At 29.6% G+C, this 22,500-nt stretch overlaps 1 protein-coding gene across 1 annotated transcript in view; it reads left to right on the top strand.

Moving 5' to 3' along the window:
• LOC124954390 (glutamate receptor ionotropic, kainate 2-like) overlaps positions 1-22,500 on the top strand; it is a 51,644-nt gene that overhangs the window by 19,263 nt on the left and 9,881 nt on the right. The window contains exons 3-5 of the mRNA XM_047507269.1: positions 19,676-19,831; positions 20,212-20,420; positions 21,119-21,418. Of these exons, the coding sequence (XP_047363225.1) occupies positions 19,676-19,831; positions 20,212-20,420; positions 21,119-21,418 (665 nt within the window). The remainder of the gene's footprint in view (positions 1-19,675; positions 19,832-20,211; positions 20,421-21,118; positions 21,419-22,500) is intronic.

Here is a 22,500-nt window from a genome sequence, read left to right as displayed (position 1 = left end):
TTTTCTCTTTTTTTTTTTTCTTTTTTTTTTTTTTTTTCTTTTTTTTTTTTTATGAAAAAGAAAGAGGATACCTCGACAATGGTCGGAATTATCGTCGAGTACTTTCTTGTATTTCGCTTTATGAAAACTCCTTTCATTCGCTTACTCGCTATAATACCAAAGTTTCTACTACTACTACAATAACTACACACATACACACACACACACATACACATACACATACATATATATACACATACACATAGATACGTAGCAAATATAACTTTTGAACGACCTGACAAATTAGTTAACTCTTCTTCTCGTATTTGTTGTTAAAAAGAAGAACAAAGAAAGAAAGAGAGAGAGAGAAAGAAAAAGAGAGAGAGAGAGAGAGAGAGAGAGAGAGAGAGAGAGAGAGAATAGGATAGAGAACATTCCGTTAAATCTAGAAAATAATTTTCATCGTTTTCTTCTTCTTCTTTGTTTTCCTTTTTTTTTTCTTTTTTTCTTTTTTTTTTTCATTTTCGATACAACGCTACGTTATAACTCAAATTCGTACGGTAAATATGGCTTTTTCGAAGTGTCAAAATTTATATTATCAGAGAGAAAAAGAATGCCATTTGCAATACATAAAAGAATCGTAGGAAATACACTTGTTAAAATTCGTACAAATATGGGAGTTATGGCGTCGAATGAAGTAAGTTTGATATAAAACTAAACCACCAGAGGAAAAAGAAAAAGAAGAAGAAGAAGAAGAAGAAGAAGAAGAAGAAGAAAGAACGAGAATGGAAATGAGAGCGGAAAAAATAAAAAGATAAAAAAAGGAATAAAGGAATGAATGGGAACATTTGTAAAACTGGGGATCATTCGAAAGAAGAAATTTAAGAGGAAAATCGTTCGTAAGTGTAGCACGTTTGTTCGATCGATATTTTATATATATATATATATATATATTTATTCATGGGAAATATTGAATATGGCGCGCCTGAATATAGGCAATATGTTTCATTTTATTAACTCTTAATTTGATACATTCATTAACACGTTATATTCAATATAATAATATATAAATGAACGTAATGGTTATAATACAAAGGTTTGAACTTTCTTATCAATGGATATTTTGGATAATTATCATTCATCAAACTGTGTATGAAGGGTTGCTCATCTTCAGGCTCTACCAATTACATTACGGTGAACATACTCGTAGCTTGTACGAGAAGAGGATTAACAACGAACAAAACTTCAGTCTTTCTCTTAGAATCTGCCTAATAACTCTCTCTCTCTCTCTCTCTCTCTCTCCCTCTCTCGTGATTCAAAAGAAGTGATTACTTTTTTCTTTTTTTTTTTTTTCACGAGCATTCCACAAGATCCTTGTGTACGTATGCTTTCCATTATGAAATGTATGCTGAATGTACACCTACATTATCGAACCTTCGTAACTTGAGATTAAACCTTTATATACCTTACCTTTTCTCACACAACATTTTCATTTCAAATACTGAAAGCAACGCGTACGTATCGCAATTGTGAAAATACAGTGCGTGGAATTTCACTTTGGAATATCATCCAGAGAAAAATATTCATCTAGCGAAAAAGAGAAAAAGATAGAGAGAGAGAGAGAGAGTGAGAGAGAGAAAGAAAGAGAGAGAAAGAGAAAGAGAAAGAGAAAAATGGGAAATAATTCCGAGAATATTTCAACTCGATTTATCTATGCATACATACGTACATGTCTATAATATTATAAGCATTCTAGCGCGAAGAAAAGATTGTCGAAAATATATATATATATATATATATATATATATATATATATATATTCGCCGAATGTAAGGGATTTATTATCATTAAGATAAAATATGTCCGATTTTTAAAGTATATCGCATGCTTATTCATTCTTGCGTAAATAACATAGAGAGGAAAGAAGAAAAATATTAAATGTAGGACAAAAAAATTCATCCACGCTTTTTATTCGTACATACATATATATATATTATTATTTATATATATATATATATAAATAATAAAAATATATGTATATTACAAAAATATATGTATATTACAAAAATATGTATATTACGGTTAAATTCTATTTCTTTTATTTTGGCATTCGGTTTATACATAGAAGTCACACATCGTTTAAAAATCCTTGAAGCAACTGTCAGACATGGAATGCAAATCGTGTTCTATTCGTCCGATCTTTTTCCGAATAAAAAAGCTAATCTAATTTCGTACGTCGTCCTCGTTCTCGTCGTTGCCGTCGTTGTCGTCGTCGTCGTTGTCGTCGTCGTCGGGAAGGAGATTAAAATTCGTACAGGTTCGTCTCCATCATCTAAAACTTATGTCAATATTGTACGTAGAACAGTTAGTCGTTTATCTTCGAGAACAAAAGAGCCACGAAAGTTTCTAATAACGGTGTTATGCACTCTTCTGTCTGTCTGTTTACTACACCTTTCACTATCCTCGTTAATTACTCGAGAAAATAACTAAGCTTGTCGTCTCATCGTGTTACTCCCTCTCATTCCATCGAAGGAAAAGGGCTTATCATTAATACTAATAATTGAAGATAACGATCCCGAGACGATAACGTGTTATCAATCTTATCGTATCAATGCTACGAGATAGATAATGATTGAACGGTGTCGTTTTATCGTCAAATTATATACTTGTTTCCTTTTTCTTTCTTTCCTCCTTTCTTTCTTTTTCTTTTTTTGTCCCCTTTTTTTTTGCTGTTTTTTTTTTCTTCTTCTTCTTCTTCTTTTCTTCACTATCGTTATTTTCTTCTTTATTTTCTTCTTGTTGATTTCCTCTTGGTGTGGTTTGTTCTTGTTAAAGCTTATAGTATTAAGAAAAATAATGGGCTTCCTGTTACATCTTCCTGTCTCGTAAAGCTTCTCGTATAACTTCTTTCGTGTATCCTAGTTGGACGAAAGATAAGACACGACGAACAACTTTGTCCTCCATACTCACTCCCACCCCTTACCACCACTTTCTCCTTTCTTTATCTCCCCTTTTGTTCTTCGTACTCTTTCGCAAGTCACTTCTCTCTTCCAGTCGTTTATCGTGAATTTGGCGAAAGAAAGAGAAAGGGAAAAGGGGAGAGAGAGAGAGAGAGAGAGAGAGAGAGAGAGAGAGAGAGAGAGATACAATGCAAATAACAATTCTAATAATAGGTTTAATTAAAGCATCATTTGTCATTACTGATGTTCCATCGGCAAATATCTAATATCTATTAGTACAGCTGTTATAACGATAGTAAAAGAAAATCATTTCTTTCATTGCGAAATAAGCTTTATTCTTTTTTCCTGAATAAATCATTTCTCTGAACACATAATATCCTTCATATTTCTCGAGCATTATAAAAATATATACAAAATGGGGTTGGAGGGGGGACGGAAGGGAAATAACTTTAATGAACCCTTTCTTTTAAAGATATGGAAAAACTTTGATAACAAAAGTCGCACGAGTACGGAGGATGATATAATATGATAGTAATAATTTATTTGCAAGTAAACAAACGTATAAGGATATATGAGCCATTTATTTTGAAAGTGACCTAACTCCATTTATCTTCAAATCGAAATATTTAAGGGTTTGCGTTTCAATGAATTTAAAAATATACGTATAGGATATTAATGAGTTATACTACTTAAGTATATCTAAGGGTGTTAAATTTATAGTTCCTATTGAAATAGTGGCAATCATTAAGTGAATAATATGCGTTTTCTTATAAAGAATGGAGTTAGGCCACTTTCAAAATTAACAATCAGATTCATTATAAAATTTGAAGGTGCCCAAGTCCATTCAACATAATTTAAGATGCTTCAAATTGAAAAAAAAAAACAATACTCAATTTATTTTACATATCTTTAAAACACTTCGAAAACATAATTTATGCGATTAAAAACATTTTTTAACTATATAACGTACAAAATTACGAACATAAATTTATTACAAAATAATTTACTACTCATCTAGATTTTGTATGTGTGAAAGGGAATTGAAAAAATCATGATGTTCCGGTGGTATATATCGTAATAGGTCAATTATGTTCTTGAATTTTGCTGTTGTAATTTGTCTGATATTTTTATACAGTGGTGTCAATATAATATTTTCAAACTTTCTTGGTCTACCCCGACGTGGTAATAAATTCAGAACTTTAAAATTTTCATTTTCATTCATTGATGTCTTATAGAAAATTTTATATTATAAAGAAATATTTTTTATTTCTTTTTAATTCAAGGATTTTCATTTATTTGTATAATAATTTTTACAATAATTCACGTTCAAGTATTTCATCGAAAAATAATTTCTTTTTTTCTTTTTACAAATTGAAATTATATACAAACGAAAAATGACGTTTAAATAATAAAGTCTTATTTGTATGAATAACTTTATGGAAATTAAAAAAAAAATAAATAAATAAATAAATAAATAAAAAAGGGCGCACATATGCGTCCAGCGAAAGCTATCGATATAGACTATGGAAGCAAATACGCGCTTGGCAAAAAATTTTTATGTTTCTGTGTAATCGTTAAGTACAAATTGTAATAATGATGTTTTCAATAAGAATTCATTGTTAACGATAATGGCAATTCGTTCTCGTTGACGTTATTGTTATTATAAAGAAAAAAAAAAAAAAAAAAGAAAAAAAGAAAAAAGGGAAAATAAAGAATAAGATAAGCTGTGGTTATTTTTTTTTCTTTCTTTTTCTTTTTTTTAATGGAATCATACATTTTCGACATGACATTGATCGATGCGTCACTATATTCTCTATAAAAAAAAAAAAAAAAAAAAAAAAAAAAAAGAAAATTATTAGCCCGTGTATATTAAAAAATGTATGTTAAAAAATTATTAGTTTAAGAAGAATATTTTTATAAATTCATTTTATGCGCTTATTCTACGCTTATTTTCCACGTACTTTATATATTGGTTTCAAGTATTTACGAATTTCAATTCCCGAAGTATTATTTCGGATTTAAATGGAAAACTTTGCTATTAACAATATCGAGTAAAATTGTTTATTCGATTACAAAAATAATTTGTTTATAATTTATTAATTTACATAATATTGTAAATTGATCGAAATGTATATCTTTTTTCTGTCTCGAAACAACATAAATTTACTTCGTAAGAATTTGTTTATAAAAATTATTTATAACAATATGTTCATTAATTATTAATAATATTTTGAATAAAAAAAATGAAAGAAAAAATGGCGTTTGATTCAAGTCTTTACGATTTTTCATTTCGAATTTCCATGTGTAAATGTAAGACATTTACGTTGGTTCCTTGATCTCTATAATTTCATTCATTTGGCTGAATGACACACTGACCTATTTAAATTCCAAGAATTTACGCAAATCAGCTGGAGAAGTTACTAGTACTATACTATTACTACGAACAGGTGTACGAACGGAAATTATGAATGGAAATCTTTCGAAGGCGATATCTTCGAAACGGAAAGTCTTAGAGACTTGAAAGAAGCACCATTTTTAAGAATAATTTCTTCTTTATTTATTTAAACATAACAATAATATCGATAATTATCGATTATTCGTAATAATAATTTTTAAAATAGAATTTTTTCTTTTTTCCTTTTTTTTTCTTTTTTTTTTTCGTAATAAAGACACAATTACAATAAAATCATTTGGATTTTAATTATAATCAAAATGTAAATTTTGTTTTATTTATTTAACATAACAAATAGATGATTTATTAATATTCAATATTGCGATAAATTGAAAAATTGAAAGATTTTCCTTTCATGACTTTACTATATATCTTAATCTTATTACATTTTAATCGCATCTGTCTTTAAATAAGAGATCGTATTCTTTCTGAGACATATAATTAAATTTAAAAAATTTAAAAGAAAAAGACAAAAAAATATGTCAAGACGACAATATCGAAAAATATTATATCGTATATTCCGGAAAAAGGAAGAAAGGGGAGAAAAGAAATTAACAAGAAAAAAAAAAAAGAACAGAACAAAAAAAGAAAATTGAAATAAATCTAGAATGGAGTATTAATTTTTTCATTAAACTTATTCATCGAAAATAGATCAACGTGGAAAAGGGCCAAGTTTTTTTTTTTTTTTTTTTTTTTTTTTTTTTCTAAAAGAGAAACGTCGCTGAAACGAAGGGGATGGGGAGAGCAGGAAAAAAAAAAGAAAATGAAAACAAAAAGGAAAAAAAAAAAAAGAAAAGAAAAAAGGGGAAAGGAAGAAAAAAACAAAGGATGAAAAGTACGTATTAAAAGAACAGAAGCGGATGAGAATTATACGGTATACAAAAAAAAAAAAAAAAAAAATAAAGAAGGCACGGCATAGTAGTAATTTCTAATGTACGGGCGAAATCGCAGAAGGGCTAAATGGTACGAGCTTGGAGAAATAATTTGTCCGTATACCATGCAGATTTTTATCTTTCGCCACAGCGACAATTCAGAGCGCGCCCGAGAGTATTATGAAAAAGAAGAATTTTCTTTTTTGCATCTCGAAAAATGAAGAAGTCTTTCAAAGATACGTATGACAATAACGGGAAAAAAGAAGAGAAAGAAAAGAAAGAAAAAAAAAGAAGAAGAAGAAAAAAAAGAAGAAGAAGAAGAAGAAGGAAAAAGAAAAGGAAAGAAAGAGAAGAAACAATGAAAGAAGAAGAAGAAGAAGAAGAAGAAGAAGAAGAAAAAAGAAAAGAAAACTTTTCGAGCTTCTCAAGAACCGAACGAAAAAAGAATGTAAGGAAACGAATCCATGAACGTACGCGAAAGAAGTTGTGAGTATTTTTAAGGAAAACGAGATTAAGCGAGCTCGACGACGACGACGACGACGACAACGAAAGAACACCCACCCTCTTCTTTCTCCCAACAATCCTCCCCTTTTCCCTTTGTATCCGCGAACTTTTTCCTTTAATTTTTTCGAAGACAAAGAACCGAGTTTCTTCTTGAAAATGCTACTTTCTTCTTTTCTCTTACGGATAGAGAACGTTAACGTAGAAAAATAATGTTCCTTTTGGATAGTTCTTGTTCACCGTGTGTGTGTGTGTGTGTGTATATGTGCTGTATGTTCTGTATGAGAATATATCTGTATGCGTGTGTGCGTACATCCAATGAAAACTCTTGAAATAATAATTATTCTTAAGAAAGTATGACTCTAACAACGATTGACCAAGGACAAAGAAGCGAAGACAATGATAATGATCATCTGGCAAAAATAAAAAAAGAAAGATGGTGGAAAGGGGGAAATATTTTTTCTCCCTTTTTTTTTCTTTCTTTCCTTTTTTTTCCTTTTTTTTTTTCTTTTTCTTTTTGTTTTTATTTTTTCTTTTCTTTCTAAAACGGCTAGAAAAAAAATTTGCGAAAGAATGATATTCTTATTATAATACAATTCTTATTCATAATTATTTCAAAGGTAGAATGGGAAAAGAAAAAAAGGGGAAGGGGAAAAAAGGAAGGAAAGGAAGAAGCAAGGAGGGATGGGTAGAAAAAGAAAAGAAAGAAGAAAAGAAGAAAAAAAAAAAGAGAGAAAAGAGAGAAAAATGAAGCTAATAACGATTAATCAAGAACAAGGTAAAACGAAGAAAAAATGAAAGAAAAAATGGAAAAAAAAAAAAAGAAGAGAAGAAATAAAAAAAAAAGGAAAAAGAAAGAAAAAGAAGGAGACAAAAAAAAAAAAGAGAAAGAAAAAAAGGGATAGAGAAACGTTATTAAATACTATTTCTATTTGATCAGAAACAAAGCTTGATAACGTTTATCAAAAAGAGAGGGAACAGTACGCGATGGGTATCGTTACATGTTCGCACAATATCCGTGCAATAAATAATGGGTATGCTTTGTAACGTTACATATATACATACATATATACATATATACATACATACATACATACATACATACATGTAAAGCTTATAGAGACATTCGATGAACGATTTAGTTTAACGTTGAACGTCTACCATGACAGAAATTTATCTTCCTCGCAGCATCACGATGGAATACGATACTATTTGTATATATATATTTATATATAGATCTCTCTCTCTCTCTCTCTCTCGGTCTCTTTATTTATCTCTCTCTCTTTCTGGATTGTGTAAGTATATGTTTATCGTATATATCTGGTTAATACGTATATTAGTATGGATCAAAAATTTCATTGTAAAAAGTATGTCAACGTTAACTCCAACGTTGGCTTTTCTTTTTATCCCATAAAAAAATATTGCACGAACTTTAAATGAGGCGTTTATACTTTATCCGATTTATTTCTTTTTTCTTTCTTTCTTTCTTTCTTTCTTTCTTTCTTTCTGTCTGTCTGTCTTTCTTTCTTTCTTTCTTTTTTTCTTTCTTTCTTTCATTCTTCCTTCCTTTCTTTCTTTCTTCTTTTACTTACGACGAAAACATAAAGTTTAATTTTGTACACGTTACTACCACGAAATCTTACCGAAGGTTAATGCCTGCTGTTTTCTACCCCCTTAGCTAAGTCTTGATGCTTTTCCCTTTCTCTCCCTCTCTCTCCCTCTCTCTCTCTCTCTCTCTCTCTCTCTCTTTTTCTCCTTCATCGTACAATTTTTCCAAAAACACATCCAAACACAAAACGAGGAACGAACGAATACATAAAAATATGAACACGCCGGTCGAATTTATACGATGGTAAAATCCACGTTGAAAAATTGTACAAGCGATAGAATGGACGTGGAAAGAAGAGGGTGAAGAAAGTAAGGATCACCGGAAGGATATCCGAAAATTTATTAGAAATCTGCTTTTATTCTTTTCACCGTTCGAATTCCTTCGTATGTGAGTGATAAGAACAAAAAAAAAAGAAAAAAAAAAAAAAAAAAAAAAAGGAAGAAAGAAAAAGAAAAAAAAAATAAAAAGGAATATTATCAAAATCAATGTATTATACAATAATAATTTCTTCGTTCGTATTACTGCTTAATTGATATTCAACAGATATTTGACATTATGTTAAATGCATACATACATATATACATAGGTACACATGATAAATAAATTAATTGTATCTACGAATAAAATTAATAATAAATAATATATCATTGTAATTGAATATGTATATATATATATATATATATATATATATGTGTGTGTGTGTGTGTGTGTGTGTGTGTGTGTATGTATATTAATGCGTATAAATAATATTCAATAAATAAATCTTATCCGATAATAATCAAATTCATTGTTGAATTATTTTACGTTGTGTTAAATGAATGCAATAATAAATGTAAATCCTGTTGCTATTAGATCGATATCGTTCGAATAATTTATTTATAATATTCATTTTGAAATCAAGAAAGATCTTTCGTGTTTGAAGAGCCTTTTAAGATGAGAGAGGATCCAGTACGATGTAATTTCACTCTCACCATCCTCTCTTCCTGTACTCACCCGAACTCTTCATTCTTGTCTAACTCTCTCTCTCTTTCTCTCTCTCTCTCTCTCTCTCTCTCTCTATCTATCTATCTATCTATCTTTCTCTCTTTTATCTTCACCTTTCACCTTTCACCTGCATTATTCTCCTCTATTAACAATCTTATGCAAATTTTGTTTGCTCGAGCCGATGGCGTCTGGCATGCATTACGGACACCATTGGCAAGTATTCTAGTTGCTTTTAACTACCATCGAAACTTCGATGGGTATTCAGAGTGATGGTATTGATAGTAAGTCCCTGAATTTCTAAAGCATTGTACATAAGATCTGATCCTTCACTTTACTTTTTTCATTTTCTCTTTCTTTTCTTTTTTCTATCACACGAGAGAGAAAAAGAGAGAGAGAGAGAGAGAGAGAGAGAGAGAGAGAGAGAGAGAGAGAATACCAATATTTGGATTAACGAACATTAAAAAAGAAACAATAAATCTATTTTTCAATTTCTCGTCAATTACGTACATACAGTCGATGGGATTATGCTAATTTACAATTGTAATTATGATTGAAGAAAGAAAAAACAAAAAAAAAAAAAAAAACAGAAGTAGAACAATATTTCGTAAAAATAACATTTCATTCTTAATTGTTTCTTTTACTTAATTTTCTTTTTATTTATTTCTTTTTTTTTTTTTTTCTTTTTTTTTTCTTTTCTTTTTTTTTTGTTTTCTTTTTCTTTTTCGTAACGTTTGAATCGTTCTTCTTATCTCTTTGCGCTTTCCTTTTATTCCACTGAAAAAGTAATATAACTTCAATTTCTTCTGTCTCAGTTTTTCAACGTCATATCTTCATTAAATTCTTTAATAATATTTCATATTTAACTCACGTTCGTTCGTATTCACACTCAGGCGACAAAGTTTTCTTTTTTTGTTTCTTTTTTTGTTTTTTTGTTTTTTTTTAATATTATATAATCATGATCTATAAGGGTCCATGCGTATATATCCCGTTATAATATACTTATATTTTACTAACGTAATATCTCGACTGGATATTTCTAAAGAAAATCATGAATCTCATGGGGTAAAAATATTTTGTCATTTTCTTTCCCGAAAATGAATTGGAATGTCTTTACATAAAATATTATTATAGCGGTACTCGCATAAATCGAGAAACGAGATAATACAAATTTCATAGTATCGAAATCACTTCGTCGTATTTATCAAATTAAAATTGAACAATAACGAAACGATAATTTCAAAATTAAATAATGTTAATTAAAAAATATTATTTTTCTTTTTCTTTCCTTTCTTTCTTTCCTTCCTTCCTTCCTTCCTTCCTTCCTTCCATTCTTTTCTTTTACGAAAATAATATCTGTTGTGCCAAGAGGATAATTCTTTTCAATTGAATCGAAGAAAAACAAGAGAAAAATAACGAAAGAAAGAGAGGAAAAAGAAAAAGAAAAAGAAATAATAGAAATAAGGAAGTAATAGAAAAGAAAAAGAGAAAAGGAAAGGAGAAGAAGGAAGAAGGCAAAAAAAAAAAAAAGAAGAAAAAAAAAAAAAAAGGTAACGCGACCAAGTAAAATGATCGAAGAAGCCAGAAGCTACGTAGGAAGAGATCGTCGTTCCACGTTCGTTGTGGTCGGAGGTCGAGCTCATTTGTTAAGCGTACGAGAACAATGCTCGTCCTATTGTTCGCGCGTAATTATTGTTTTGCCCCGTGGGTGCAGTCTCGTGCACGTTCCCTCACCGCTTTGCAAAGCGTGCTTTGCTTCATTACGTGTCCAGATAAGCGACGTTTCCAAGCTCTCTCTCTCTCTCTTTCTCTCTCTCTCTCTCTCTTTTTCTGTCTCTTTCGCTCTGTCTCTATCTCTCTGTCTCTATCTCTCTTTCTGTCTCTTTCGCACTGTCTCTATCTCTCTCTCTCTCTCTCTCTCTCTCTCTTTCTTGCTCGTTCTATCCTCTTTTTCTTACATTCACACCAATCCCATATCTAAACCTTGATTACCGAGCATTCCAGTCAAAGTTTCGAAAGAAAATGAAACAACTATAATAGCTTTTACTATATTCTACGAAATTTATTCGTTTCGAAATTCTAAGATTTTTTAAATAAATTCCCTTAACTACAATACGATTTTAATAAATAAATAAACATATATATATATTCTTTTTTTGTAATAATATATATATATATATATATATTGTATTATAAATTATAATATATATTAAATAAATAAAATAATTATGTATTAAATAATAATAAAATTGTTGAATAAAACGTTTCAATATATCGATCTAAAAGATTTAAATTCATAATAGTTACAAAATCATATATATATATATATATATATAAACAAATGCATTGAATTATAACACAGATTTATTGTGAATCTAATACTAAAACATTTTGAAAATGTCTTATTTTTTAACGATGATTAAAAATGTCATACGATTATTCGTGATATCTAAAACTTTCTGAAATTATTTAGATATAGCTGTGAAATTCGGAAAAGCGAATAATACGTTAGAAATAAAGATAGTTTGGCAAACGATTTGTCAAATAAACGGACTTAGATAAACGATGACACGTCGTCGTTTGGTGGAATGTCCAACAAGTTAGATCCTAATAAAAGTTAGAATTGGAAAGGGAAAGGAATAAACGTGCGATACGTAGTAAACGACAAAAATTTGTTTGTCGCTAAAAGCGTGAATTTAAATCAATTAGAAAGTTGTCTTCTCTAATAAACGTTAGAAAACAAATGATACCACTTTCGTTTCAAAAAACGTTTGATCGTTCCGAACAAAGTCTATGAAATGGAATTAGACGATAATCGAATTGAACGTTTCGTTTAAACTAATCTCGAGTTAAGGAATCAAAAAGAAAAAAAAAAAAAAGGAAAAGAAAAACAATGCAAAACAAAACGAAATGAAAAAACAAAGTAAAGATAGAAACAAAAGGAAGAAAGAAAGAAGGAAGGAAGGAAAAGAAGAAGATATATATAAATAAATAAGAAAAATATTCATTTCATATATTCTTAATGCGATTGGAAATTGAAATCACCATGAAATCCGTCCGTCCGTCCGTCCGTTTCGTCGTTATTATCATTAGTCAATGCGTCAGTCGTTTCTAGATACATATTGTATTGTTAAAATTAATCATCGGATTATAATCAGGCGGAAACATCGAACGGAAGACTCGTTCGACTGAGTTACCGCAAAGCATTTTAATCGTGAACTGGAATGGATGTTCAATGAAATTAATTAATATCAAGACGATTATATAAGAGACAGAAAGAGAGAGAGAGAGAGAGAGAGAGAGAGAGAGAGAGAGAGAGAGAGAATAGAATGATGAAAGAGGCAAGTATCGATAGAGTTTGTTTTTGTCGAGGTATTGTCATTAAATAGCTATTAACATGTATTAGCTCAAATTTGTTCTTTGTGTGCTAAAATAAATTTTAACATTTAAAGAAAATTCAAAGACATTGAGAAATTAACGCGGGAAAAACTTTTTTGAAGGAAAAGATCCTCTCTCTTTCTCTCTCTCTCTCTCTCTCTCTCTCTCTCACACACACACACACTCTCTTTCTTTTTCTCTCTTTCTATTCATTTCTCTGTCGTTGCCAAGTCGAAGAAAGTTTTTCGTTTAACAATACTTTTTCTTCTTTCTTTTTTTTTTTTATCCCCTTCCTCTTTTTATTTCCTTCCTTTTTTGTTTTTCTTTCCTTTTTTCCTTTTCATTTCTCTTCCTGGTCGAAATTTACTTCTCCAGAGGAACAACTTGGAACTTCGAAGGAAGGAAGTCCAAGGAACTCGATCTTCTCGATTAATTTCGTAACTTCATCCCTCGTGAGAGAAAGCACGTGTAGTGGACAGACAATTTCAATCGAGTGAAGAAGGTCGTTCATTGATCAGCCATATTCAATCGATATCTTGATTAACTATTACAATTAAATATAACAATGCCATACATATATATTAATCATCCTTTCGTCTGATTCAATATTTCGTACGTATATATTTTTTCGTAAAAATATAAAATTATATGCACATATTTGCCATAAGTTTGCATGAATGTGTACATGTATATATATATATTAGGTTGGTGCGAATGAAATGTCGGATTCTTAAATGAATATATTAAAGAAAATCCGACATTTCATACGCACCAACCTAATATATATATATATATGTATGTGTGTGTGTATACATATATGTTACTCGAAAAAGCATAACTGTATAAATAATGCAAAGTCATAAGCTTGTTCGTAAACGAACAAGTATAGTGAAGACAAAAAGGCTCGATTTATCTATGATGCATGTAAAACTTACGATAGATCTTACTATATTAAAGTTGATATGGTTAATATCAGGCGCGATTTAACTTTATTACGTGAAATACGTTTGAAGTGAAATAAATTGAAATGAAAAAAAAAAAAAAAAAAAAAAAAAAAAACGTAAAAGAAAAGGAAAAGAAAATAACAAAATAAGAAAAAAAAAGAAAAAACGGAAAGAATATTCCTACACTCCGAACTAAATATTTTACAATTAACCATAACGCACGTTTAACTACATCGTTTGTTAATTAAAAAATAAACGAAAAAAAAAGAAAGGAACAGAAATCGTCGATCTGTTACGCGTTGATGATTAATTGAAAAAAGAAGAAAAAAAAAAAAAAAAAAAAAAAAAGAAAACACATACAATGAAATCCGTAAAAGTCTGCAAAGTTGAAAAACATTTTCGACGTTCTCGTATTTCATCGGGTCTCGTAATCGAAAACACGCGTAAATCATCGATCACGCGCGTATATTTTACGTCGGGCATCATTTTTAAAGAACAACACAACTCCGTACGGTGGTCGACCGCAAGAAGTTTTTCAGAAAAAAAAGTTTTCTTCGGCTTTTTCACCGATACCCTTTTTAAAAGTCCGATCTAATGGAATAAGAAAGGAAGAAAGCCGGGCACGGGGAAACAACAACGAAAGGAGAGAAAATAAAAACAAAAAAAGAAAAGACGAAAAGAAGAAAAAAAAAAAAAAAGGAAAAAAAAAAGACAAAACCTAAAACTATACCAATCTTCATAATTTACGAAGTAATGAAAATTTATCGTAACAGCTCAAACAAAATTATAACTTTGCGTACGGCGTAGCGTACGATTTAAATTGTTCAATTTGTCAATTAAATAATATCACGTGATAACATTATTAAATCATTTTAATACGTGATAATAATATTACAAATTGTCTATCGTGTTATTTCGCGTCGATATTACAAGTAAATTTCGTAAAATGTTAATATCGAAATAGACGATCGATGAAAATCGTGCTTCGTTAAAATGAAAATCTTTTTCTCTTTTCACTTTTCCCCTTCCCCCATTTCTTTCTTACTTCTTCCAAAGAACAAAGAAAAAAAAAGAAAAGAAAAAAAAGAAAAAAAAAAAAGAAATCAAAAGATAAATGATAAATTTTATTCGTTTGATTTTAAACGTAACGCTTCTATCAATGAAGAATTATAGCAAAAGAGAAGGAAGGCAAAAAAAACAAAAAAAAAAAAAAAGAATAAAAATAAAAATAAAAATTGAAATTAAAATAAAAACAAAAAAAAAAAAAAAAAAAACACGAAGAAAAATAACAAAGAAAAGGAAAGAAAAAAATCTACAAAAGAATGATAAGAAGATGATGATATGATAACAAACGAATTTCGTTCCGAATTTCGATCGAATTAAGGAGAGTATAGAAAATGTAAGTAGAAATAGAGAGTTAAAGATCAGACTTCAAGTGGAAGAGCACGAAGTAAGGATATACACCGCGACGTTTCATGGAAACGAAGGAAGCTCAACAGGTCTTAATGGCTCGACACGATGCGCCTAAGCTTTGCTTTCGTTTCGTTTCACTCTCTCTCTCTCTCTCTCTCTCTTTCTCTCATACACACAAACACAAACACACATACACTCTTTCATTCTCTCTCTTTCTCTCTGTCTATCTCTCTTTTGCAATTAGCGCCGTTAGCCAACGAAACTTGGTTCACTGATAAACACCGTTGCCTTGCGTAGACGAGAAAACACCGAGATACCGGAGAAACGCGATATCGCCGCAACTGAGAAGTAAAAGTAGCAGTGAAATAAAAATAAAAAGAAAAAAAGAAGAAGAAGAAGGATGAGGAGAAATAGAAGAAGTAGAACTAGAAGAAGAAGAAGAAGAAGAAGAAGAAGAAAAAGATTCCTCTTTGAAGAAGAAATCTATTCGCCTTTGGCGAATTTTACCAGGTTTTTCCGAACTCGACAAACTTTTACGGTAGAGAAAGAAGAAGAAGAAGAAGAAGAAGAAGAAAAGAAGGATATCCATTGGTTTCCTGTGGAATGAAGAAAAAACTCCTTTCCATTTTCGCGAGTATCCTCGATGGAATAGTACACGCCGTATAACATCGAGAAATCAAACGTGTGTCCTCTTTTATCGAAACGATACTAATTGTGATTTTCAAGTTATCAAAGTTTCTCGGATTATTACGATTGGTTATTATTACTTGATCGACAAAATATTTCGATAATTTTTATTCTTATCCATTTTGATGCTATTCTTTGTGGAATTTTAGTTCTTTTTTTTTTTTCTTTTTTTTTTCCTTTACGTTTTTTTCCTTTTTTCTTTTCGTTTTTCTTAACTTAGGTCTATCATAAAGGTGTGTATGTGTATGTGTATATATATATATATATATATATATATAGATAAGTGAGATGAATAAGATGTCCAAACAATGTTATGCTCATACTTCATGATCGATGAAAAACTTTCACAATTTTTGTTCCGCTACATATCTCAAGAGTGATTTCTTCTTTAAATCATTTATCATAAAACTTGAAAGTTATTTTATATATACATATATATATATATATACATGTATGTATGTAAATTTTATATATATATATATATATATATATCCTAGCTGTATAACGTATCTATCGTGGCACGAAGAATATGTCTGAGAAATATTATGTTCGTACTACTTTTCAAACGTCAAACTTTTCAGTTCTTCAGTGAATAAAGTTTACAATAATGTTTCTACGTTATAATAATTATCGGTAAAACGTCTAATATATATAAATATATATATATATATATATATATATATATATATATAAATATATCATCGGTTACTACTAATACTTTTTTACCTATCACATACTTTAAAATAATATCACGCTAAAATTTTCTATATCATTTATATAATAAATTTTGTAAAAATATAGGATCTTTCTTTTGCATGACTCTTCCTAAATGGAAGTCATTTTCTTGGGTCTAAAAAGAACGCATTGTCCTCGAACAAAAATGCACGCGAAAGATATCTCATCTGCTTTCTCTCTCTTTCTCTCTATCTCTTTCTCTCTTTCCCTTTCTCTATCTTTTTCTTTCTCTTTCTTTCTGGTCGCAGCAACGTCCGTTTATATGGAAATCGAGCGTACACGATATCGCATATTTCTCACGATTTTTCCCGGTGGATCTCGAGTACCGAGAGAGCGTGCCGATCGATTTAAACTCGATCTTATCTCCCGCCAAAATTGCATCAATATATCTCCGCAAGTTGGAGAGAGGGTTACTAGTAGTTGGATTAAATTCACAAGAAACCGCGATGCATTATGTGAATTATTAAACACTCAAAGGAATAACCAACGTGTATTATCATGAATTCGATCTATGATTTTTATCGTTCATGTTGTTTACAGTATAAATTATTACCATTGTTATCAACTTAATATAGATCATTTACGTGTATCTTTACGATTCATTATTATTATTATTATTATTATTAATTGGATCGTATATAAAAGGATTTTCGTCATTTATTGCAAATATATCTGAAGGGAAAAAAAAGGAATATGCCAAAAAAAAAGAGATAATAAAAAACGATGGGGGAAAAAAAATGAAAAAAAGAAAAAGAAAAAGAAAAAATCCAACGATATCGATCGCCTCGCGTCGTTCTCGTGTTATACGAATGATCGACGAACGTTGATTCATAATTCAAAACCGGTTCGTGTCTTAACTGTGCCGTTAAAAGTTACAGCATTGACTTGGCGAGTACGTCGCTAAAGGTGACTTTTACGGGCTTGGGAGTCTTTCTTTGCGTTATAATGGTACCCGAAGCGGCCATAGCTGCCGCCGGAAAGAGTTTCAAAAGAAAATGAAATGGCTCGGTGTTGGAGAGTCGACCATTGCACGTAGTACTTACTTGCAACGATGCGGCCCGTGTGAAAAATCAATTGACGAAAGAGAAAGAGAAAGAAAAAGGAGGGGGGGAGAGAGAAAGAGAGAGAGAGATATGAAAAGACTGAAAGACAAAGGAAAACGTAAAAAAAGAAAAAAAGAAAAAGATAAAGGGTAAAAATAACCGAAGTGCATCTCGAAATACACGATTTCATATCTGTACGAATAGTATAACGCATTCGTGAAAAAATAATAATTTTTGTTAACAATTCTTTCGTCTCTTTTTTTGTTTTTCATGTCAAAAATTATATAACGTGAATATTACGATATAACATTATATTATATTTCATATTTATCATATAGTATAATTATGATATATTAAATATCTATATAACACATTTCATATATTTAATTTATTATTTTATATATATATATAAAAGTATGATATAAAGAGAGACCTAAAAGATTAGTAAGAGAGTATATTGTTTTTCTTTTACTTTATTTAAAATAATATTCATATAAAATAAGGTTACTATTTATAAAAAAAAAAAAAAAAAAAAGAAAAAACAAAGAAAAACAAAAAAAAAGAAAAATGAACAGAAAAATAATAATCGACCAAAGCGAACGAAAGTTTTCGATGAGACTCGATTGATCTTCGTACGTGAATTAAAATTAAATTTTTATAATACTATTTTGTAATATCCATCTCAAAAAAAAAAAAAAAAAAAAAGAAAGAAAAAAAAAAGAAAAAAGGATAAAAAAAAATAAAAAAAGAAATAAAACAATGGATATAGACATAAATTGAATTGACTTTAACGTTATTTAGATATTATTTAAAGATAAAGTTTTAAGAATGAATGAATAAAAAAAAAAAGAGAGAGAAAGAGAGAGACAGAGAGAAATGACACTCATTTTCCAAGCATGAAAAAGGATGATAAATACGTTTTCGAATATTAGTCAGGATATAAACGGGAAAGTCACATTTAGTCGATTCTAACCGATTAATTCGAAATACGTATCCCGAGTACGAATTATTGTCGCACAAATGGAATGGCCGCGAATCTAATAATGCGCGTGATTACATCGCCGTTGAGAGCTTGCGCACATCCACCCGCGCATGTGAATTAAATTATTCCAAGCGAAATTACGGCGGTTTACAAGCAGTAATTCGGGTTTCTCTACATCATCGTCTTCCTTCGATGTGTTAATCTCAACGATTTAACCGACAACTAAGCACCAGTTAATTTACTAATACGTTATTGTTGATCTACAAATTGACTTAGTGGATTTAATTAAAACAACGAAATAAAACAATGAAAGTGATTTGCGAAATAGAAGGAACGACAAAAATTGTCGATTTAAGCAATCCCGATTTAATTGTACACGTACGATGTCATAGAAAATGGTTTTTTTTTTCTTCTTCTTTTTTTTTCCTTTTTTTTTTTTTCTTCTCTTCTTTTTGTCGAACGATAAAACGAAAGAAAATTTCTATTTTAAACGGTTTATCTCATTATTTAATATTATATCGAAATAATAAAAAATTAATTTTTGATAATGAATTTATTAAAATTTAAGTTAATTAAATTTATTTAATTTTTTTTCTTTTTTTTTTTTTTTTTTTACGTTTTCCTTTATCACTTCGCTCTGTAATTAATTAAATCATTAAGGATTATATTTAATTCAACTGAAGAAAGAATTCGTTCGTACGAGTCTAAATCAAAATTTACACTTTTAAATTATATATATTAATATATATATATATATTTTTTTTTTTTTTCATATATTTAATTTATTATTATATATTAATATATATGACGAGAGTTAAAAATAGATCGAATGTATTAGATTGGAAACTATGAAACGGCCGTTGAATGAAAATAAATAACTAAACAAAAACGCCCGTTTCATAGTTTCCAACCTAATATTTAACAAATTTTCTTTATCGAGCATTATAACTATTTTATCTATTATTTTCGTCATATACACGCATTATTATATATTTGCTTTTAATAATGCAATACGATATAATAATAAATAAAATCATTTATTTATTTTCTCTCTCTCTCTCTCTCTCTCTCTCTCACTCACTCACTCACTCACTCACTCATTCACTCACTCTTTCTCTATCTCTCGTTTCTATTCACAGGTGCTATCTTTCATCAAGATGAAATGGAATATAAAGCAGCCTTTGACAGAGCCATCTTAGATACAATACAAGAAAATCCAGCACCGGCATTCAAATTACAATCGAGTATCAAAATGGTGGATAGTAATATCGATAGTTTTAAAACTAAACTCGCAGGTAAAAGGGAATATTTTTATTTCTAAACTATTTTATAATTAATTAAAATATGTTCAAGCGAAATAATAATAATAATAATAATAATAATAATAATAATAATAATAATAATAATAATAATAATAATAATAATATTAAGGAACAAAGAAAAAACTAGATTTTATATTTCTTACGAAGGTAGACAACGGTGAAGTATTTCTGCCGGCTACTAAATCAAAGTCCTCTGCTAGCGAGTATCTCTTTCTTTCTATTTCATTCTCCTCTCTCTCTCTCTCTCTCTCTCTCTCTCTTTATTTCATTCTTTTTGCGGATGAAATCTTTCACGAGCACTCTCGCGGTAACTCCAAGTTGTACAGACTCCGTTTCTCCTTGCTTTTCCACAGTCTGCGAACTTTTGGAGGAAGGCGTGGCGGCGATCTTTGGGCCCTCAAGCCCTCACACGCGAGGTATAGTCGCTAGTATAGCTACGCACTTCGACATACCACATTTTGAATATGTTTGGCGTGAACAAGAAAAATTAGATCCCAACGTAAACGAAAGTCTTACGCCAATGACGATCAATATTTATCCAGACAGTGAAATGGTCAGCAAGGTAAGAGAAATACAAAATATATATTTTTTTTTTTTTTTAACTTCTATCGTAATATCATCGCCTACGATTCGTAGGATTCATCGATTCTCTTCGATAGAACAACAATGGAATATATATTTGAAAATAAGAAAGAGAAAAAAAAAAAAAAAAAGAAAAAGAAAAAAGATCGTGATCTCAACTTATTTCCTTTCTTTTTTTCCTAATCAAATTGCAATTTTATGACTAAACATTTGATACGCTGATTGCATATTTTCTCTTCTGTCGACATAGCTGAAAAGAAAAGAAAAAAAAAAAAGGAAAATAGAAAAAGAAGAAGGAAAGAAAAGAGAAATTCTCATTGGACAAACTAAAATATTAGTTACCTATTGATGGAAAATATTTAAAGGGAAGGAACAAAAAAAAAAAAAAAAAAAAAAGAAAAGAAAAGAAAAAGAGAGAGAAAGTAGATAAGTATCCTTGAATTAACGTTCGATCGATTTTCGATAAAAAGGGACTTCGTCTTCGTCTTCTTCTTCTTCTTCTTTTTTTTTTCTTCTTCTTCCCCCTTCTTAATACCCACTCTATTTCCTGATATCATTTAGAAGGTGGTTTTTTCTTTATTTTATTTTCTTCTTCTTCTTCTTCTTCTTCTTCTTCTTCTACTTCTTCTTCTTCTTCAAAACGAAAGGTGATTTTAACCTGGAGTAATCTCTTTCTAGGCTATCGCGGATGTTGTGATTTGGAACGAATGGAAAAGCTTCGTGGCGATTTACGAAACGAACGACGGACTGTCAAGGATTCAAAAAGCTCTTACGATGAAAAGGCAAAGGGATAATCCAATCACGATTCGTCATCTTGGCACTGGTCCTGATTATCGTTCTATATTAAAAGAAGTCGGTACGCTACCGATCGATAACATTATTCTCGACGTTAAACCGGAGAATATAATGACTATTTTATATCAAGCAAAGGAAGTCAATTTGATTCGAGAGTATACGAATTTCATCATAACCTACATGGTATCCGATCCTATATCATTATCTATATATATATATATATATATATATATATATATATATATATATATATATATATATATATATATATTAATAAAAACGTCTCTTGATTTAAGCTGTACTTTATTTTTTATATGCGAATATAAATGATATCATCGTTTATACGATACTTTTATATCAACGTGATCTTTTTCTTTTTTTCTTTTTTTTCCTTTCGTCTATTTCGTGCGATTTGAATTTATTTGAATTCTTTTTATTTTTTCCTTCTCTCTTTTCCTTTTTTCTTTTCTTTTCTTTTTTCTTTCTTTTTTTCTTTTTTTTTTTTTTTTTTTTTTTTTTTTTCTTTTCTCTTTTTCATTAAACCCAAGTGAAATATATATTTTTTCACAACTCGTACCAATTTCTCTTTGCAGTAGCTTCGAATTTTTCTTTCTTTATCAATAACCGACAGATTTCATTCTGTATTTTATTCGTGGGGGCAAAAAAAAAAGAAAAAGAAAAAGAAAAAGAAAAAGAAAAGGAAAAAAATTGAAAGGAAAAATCTATACGAAAGTATCAACATCGCTCAAATCATGAGACGTCGTTTTCTAATTACGATTATGATAACATAAACAATAGTATGTCGTATATAATATATCGTAATGTACAATCACATTTTTTTTTTCTCTTTTATTATTTTGATTATAATTCATGTTTTCTTTTCTATTCTTTTTTTTTTTCTTTTCTTTTCTTTTCTTTTCTTTTCTTTTCTTTCTTTGTTTTTTCTCTTCGTGTTGCTTCGTTTTGATTTTAATCAACGTGTCGAGCCAAGTCGATAAGTATGTATCTCCATAAACCGGATATTAAATCGATAGTTAAGATCGTTTCGACACGAAGGATACACCGTTCGAAATTTCACCTCCATTACGCGCGGATGTTCATTGATCGTTTTACCGATAACTTCGTATTTACTACTTCATTATGTCGAAACAATGTAATTATTCTTCTCCAGCGTTGCTTGCTCGCCATCCCGGACTAAATTACTTGTTGATCGCTTATTGATTTCCTGTGCGCAAGCGCCATCACTGAAGGATAAATGTTTAAAA

The sequence above is a fragment of the Vespa velutina genome, chromosome 15, assembly GCF_912470025.1.
Source record: "Vespa velutina chromosome 15, iVesVel2.1, whole genome shotgun sequence".
Taxonomy (NCBI): domain Eukaryota; kingdom Metazoa; phylum Arthropoda; class Insecta; order Hymenoptera; family Vespidae; genus Vespa; species Vespa velutina.
This window is presented reverse-complemented; position numbering and strand designations above follow the sequence as displayed.